Source organism: Triticum dicoccoides, chromosome 7B, assembly GCF_002162155.2.
Source record: "Triticum dicoccoides isolate Atlit2015 ecotype Zavitan chromosome 7B, WEW_v2.0, whole genome shotgun sequence".
Classification (NCBI taxonomy): domain Eukaryota; kingdom Viridiplantae; phylum Streptophyta; class Magnoliopsida; order Poales; family Poaceae; genus Triticum; species Triticum dicoccoides.
In genome coordinates this window covers 718635423-718639704 of record NC_041393.1, presented here as the reverse complement: position 1 = coordinate 718639704, position 4282 = coordinate 718635423, and the positions used below count along the sequence as shown (strand labels likewise).

At 47.2% G+C, this 4282-nt stretch overlaps 1 protein-coding gene across 1 annotated transcript; it reads left to right on the top strand.

Moving 5' to 3' along the window:
* Positions 1-502: 502 nt before the first annotated feature.
* On the top strand, positions 503-2985 carry LOC119339508. Its single transcript, XM_037611540.1, has 4 exons — positions 503-1450; positions 1555-1749; positions 1835-2114; positions 2725-2985. Exons 1-4 carry the CDS (start codon positions 503-505, stop codon positions 2760-2762), a joined length of 1461 nt encoding a protein of 486 aa, XP_037467437.1. The 3' UTR covers positions 2763-2985.
* The last annotated feature ends 1297 nt before the right edge of the window (positions 2986-4282 follow it).

The following is a 4282-nucleotide window of genomic DNA, read 5'->3' as shown; positions in this document are numbered from 1 at the left end:
CAATTTCATCGGCCGAGGGGGTACAAACTAAAAAAAATGGTACGGCTCTCCCAGGTTTCCATCAAAAGCGTAGATATTTGGTAGGTTGCTCCGGAACGTTCGCGCCAATGCGGGATCACCGCGCCAATGCGGGATCACCATGCCAATGCGCGAACGTTTGCGCGGGAATCGAGTCGTTTCTCTGTTGGTTTGAAAGAAGAGGGTTAGCCTTCATTTATTATCTAATGCCTCCGATGAGAATGTTTTGCACCAGAGAATGTTTTGCACCAGAAATTGTTATTCGGAATTATTTGGGAAATGCTGGTCTGAAAATAAAAAAGTGTATATAATAAAGATGGTAGGCTGAAAAGCTGGGTGGGGACCCAAACACACCGGGGTTTTAGTTCCAAAAGGGGGAAAACCGTGGGCTTTGGTTTTGCTTGGCGAAGCTGCCTTCCCTTCCATGGAGTCAAGATCCGGGCGTCGTCGACTCCGTTCGTCCCCGCAGATTGCTGGTGCTCCGATGGAGGTGAGGCCGGGGCGTCCCCTGCGTTTCCCGCAGCCGCAGCTGTGTAGCCCAAGCGGCGGCGGCGGCAAACCAGATCGCATCAGCAACCTCCCGCAGGAGCTCCTCCTCCTCATCCTCACCCTCATGGGATGCGCTGCCACCGCCGCGCGCACCAGCGTCCTCTCCCGCCGGTGGCGCGATCTCTGGACGCATCTCCGCCAAATGGTCTTCCACAACCTCGCGCCGTCGATTGTACCGGCGCTCGGCCGTGTCCGTGCCCCCCCGGCCGCGGTCTCCCTCCTGGAAGTCCGCATCCCCAGCAGCAGCAGGCATCCCGGGCCCTTCGGCGCCACGGCCACCAGGCTGCTCTGCGCCGTTGTGCGGCTGGAGCCGGAGGAGATCGTCCTCAGCTTACCGTGGGGCGTAGAATTCGATGACCGGCGGAACCTCGTCCGGCTGCCGTGCTTCCAGCGGACCAAATCTCTCATGATGGAAAGGCTTCTCTTCTACTGCCCCGACAGCGAGTTCACCGCGCTCCGGACGCTGTCCATCTCCTACGGCCTCGGCGGCCTCTACAGCTTGCTCCCCCGATGCCCGCACCTCCTCGTGCTCAGCCTCAAGTTTATCAACGATGGCTTCGGACTTGTCCGGAATGGCTTCATCTCACTCCACTTGCCATCGCTGCAGGAACTTTTCCTTGAGAGCAACATAATGTACGCAGATGCAGTCGATATCGTCGCCCCTCTGCTGAAGCGACTCACGGTGTCCTTCGGCACTTACAAGCTGCTCAGCAGCATCTCCGTCTCGGCGCCAATCTTGGAGAAGGTTTCGTGGCAGTGCTGGTATTTGGGGGACGGGAGCATCGTCCGGTTTGGTCGTTGGAGCCTCCAGAGGTTGTGGCTACACACAGGAGAGACACAGGCACAGCTTCCTTCCCTCCACATTAGTGCCTCTGCCTCCAATGTATGTATCATCCACTCATCTCCATTTACTCAATATTTTTGTCTCCTTTTATATCAAGACAGAATTGTACAAGTGACACATATATCCTGTGAATCTTCTTTCAGAGCTCCTGGTTTATTTCCAATGAAGACAACTTTGCCCAGGAGATACAGAAGCACCTGGTTGCTGATTTCTCTCTTTTGGAGCTACGTCTCCTAAAAGCGGGACATGTTTTTGGAGCACTGGTGTTTCATCTCCTCGGGATTACTCGTATTTCTAGAGGTGTACAGAGGCTTAAGATCGTCCTAGAGAGATCGCGGGTACGTAACTACTTCTCCCCTTTCATATTATATCTCAATTATACACACTGTGTAGTAGTAATTTACATTTAATTTTTGGTTTTAGCTGAAAGGAAAATGCTCGCCAAACTGTTCATGTCAACCCACAAACTGGAGATCTCAAACAATCTCCTTGACTGCTCTTGAAGAAGTGGAAATCAATGGCTTCGAAGGACAAGAACATGAGTTTGATTTATTAAAATTAATACTCAAATGTGCACCAGCGCTTAAAAAGATGATACTGCAACTGTCACAGGAGGCCTCATCAAATAATAGTGGAAGCGCTAAAATATATGACATCTGCAGCGCCAATTCTTCAGTGGAATGCTATGTTTATCAGAGCACTAGTGAGTATTTATTCAGCATCCATGATCAGCATGCTCCTATATAATATGAAATAGAAAAATAAATGTTAATTATTTTAAGTTTTTCCGAAATATAATCTTTCATTGCTTTTCATGTTTAGGGTGGTTGAAATGTGTTAGTATTGACATCCCAATTACAGTTTAGTTGTGCATGTATCCCAGTTATTGGCTAATTTGACATGCTATATTTATCCGATTTTGTGTGCCCACACCTTCATTTTCACAGAAATATAACCTGGATATATACTAGAGTTGGTGATAAGAAAACATAAATATTTTTTGTGTGGGCTTGCTTACTTTATTTTTCCCTTTTGCATTCTTCTGTTTACCGTGCCCTTCTGTTTTGGGCCTGTATTCAAATTTATAGGCTATAGCTGAAGTGGTATCATCTGATTTTATTGACCATCCAATTTTGCACATGTTATTTAGTTCCAGTGAGATTCTGTTTAGCATGTACTGTGGTATTTGTTCCTGCTGTCAACATGTATTGTGTCTTATTTGCAAGTGACAACAATCATTACACATATAACAACTCTACAATTGCATGGGCCGATACTTATAGGAGCTAGGTTTCAATATTTCTCCTTTGCAGGGCTAATGCATGGCGGCCAAATTTATCCGTTGACATGATTCCCATCCTTACATTTGCGGATTCAAGTGCTCATCGACAAACATCATCATTTTCCCATTCTAAACAGTCAATTACCTAGTATCAAGACTTTGTTCGGTTGTTTGGACAGTACTTATCATGTGCATGTTGTGTTACAAGTATATTGTAGCTCTTTATAGGGAGATCAGTTGAATCTTTGTTTGTTTCAATGCACTCAACCTGTTATTATTATGTTAAACCTTCTGTTTCGATTGCCCTGTGTTCTATTACATTTTACCAAAATACCAGCGGCGTCCCGTTTGGGGCCGGCGCCACTAATTATCTACGCCTATATGGGTTTTCTATGCCTAGCGTAACCTCTGGTATTTTCATATCAGCCACCATCCACAGATCCATCGACCGCCATGTGTGATCTCATCGCCGCCACTTGTCGCTTATTAACCATCTACCGCCATGTGTGATCTCATTGCCATCTCTTGTTGCTATGGTCGACCTTGCCCTTGGCGCGACCTTTGTTACCCCTTCCGTCGATGCCTCTCGGTGACGCACCGGACAGCGGGCACTAAGCCGAGACAATGAGCACAAACTTCCTAGGTAGTTCTAGGTTCTTCCCATTGAAAAAACCAGGCAACTTGTGTGTAGACAACCCATGTCTTGCTAAACCTCGCACATGTGTGTAGACAAAAGGAATGAAAGGGGATTGTTGGTGGATCCTCACACTTGATAAAGAGCAGTGTTGCTCCACTAATCTAGTGCATCAGTATTGCATTGCACCTGGTACTGGAAGCATAGCTAGAACCTGTGTCCAAAATTCTAGGGCTTTGTCACTCCATCAGAGTTGAGATCTGGTCTTCAACGGAGGTTAGATTAGGGCCCCGGAGTTCCACCCAAGAGCCTGATAGCGCAAGCCACGAAGCGGACTGCCTCAGCACCCTCCTTGAAGACCTACTCCTCCTTGCTTTCTTTCATCGGATGCGCTACCACCACCGTGCGCATCAGCGTCCTATCCCGCTAGTGGCATGACGGTCTCTGGGTCAGCCTTCGCCAAGTCATCTTTCACAGCGGCATCTTCAACTCCCTCAAATTGGCGCTTGGCTGTGTCACTCATGTGGTTCCCTACTCAAGATATGTGCCCCACATAGTTGGATCAATTCTGAGGTCTAGCCAAATCCAAGAAGTGTTCAGACATTGCGATAGCTTTGGAGTTACATGCATCTTCCATTTTATTGCTGGAGTTGTATCTTGGTAAATCTAATGGTTAGAACTCTTTTTGAGAAGGAAAGTCGAACTGTAGCGACCAGACCTCAAACAGTCTGATCTCTTTGCTCAGTGTCATCCCTGGATCAGTAATGTTGACACCACGCAGTACTTGGAGGATTTATAACAGAGTTGCAATCACACACTTATTACATCGAATGTCTCAAAAGAGAACTTATTGAAATAAATATGGCTTAAGGCCATCTAAAATCGATAACAGCGGAAGACTTGGAAGATAAGCGAGTCCATCAACTCCAACGGCATCACTGAGTATAGAACCACG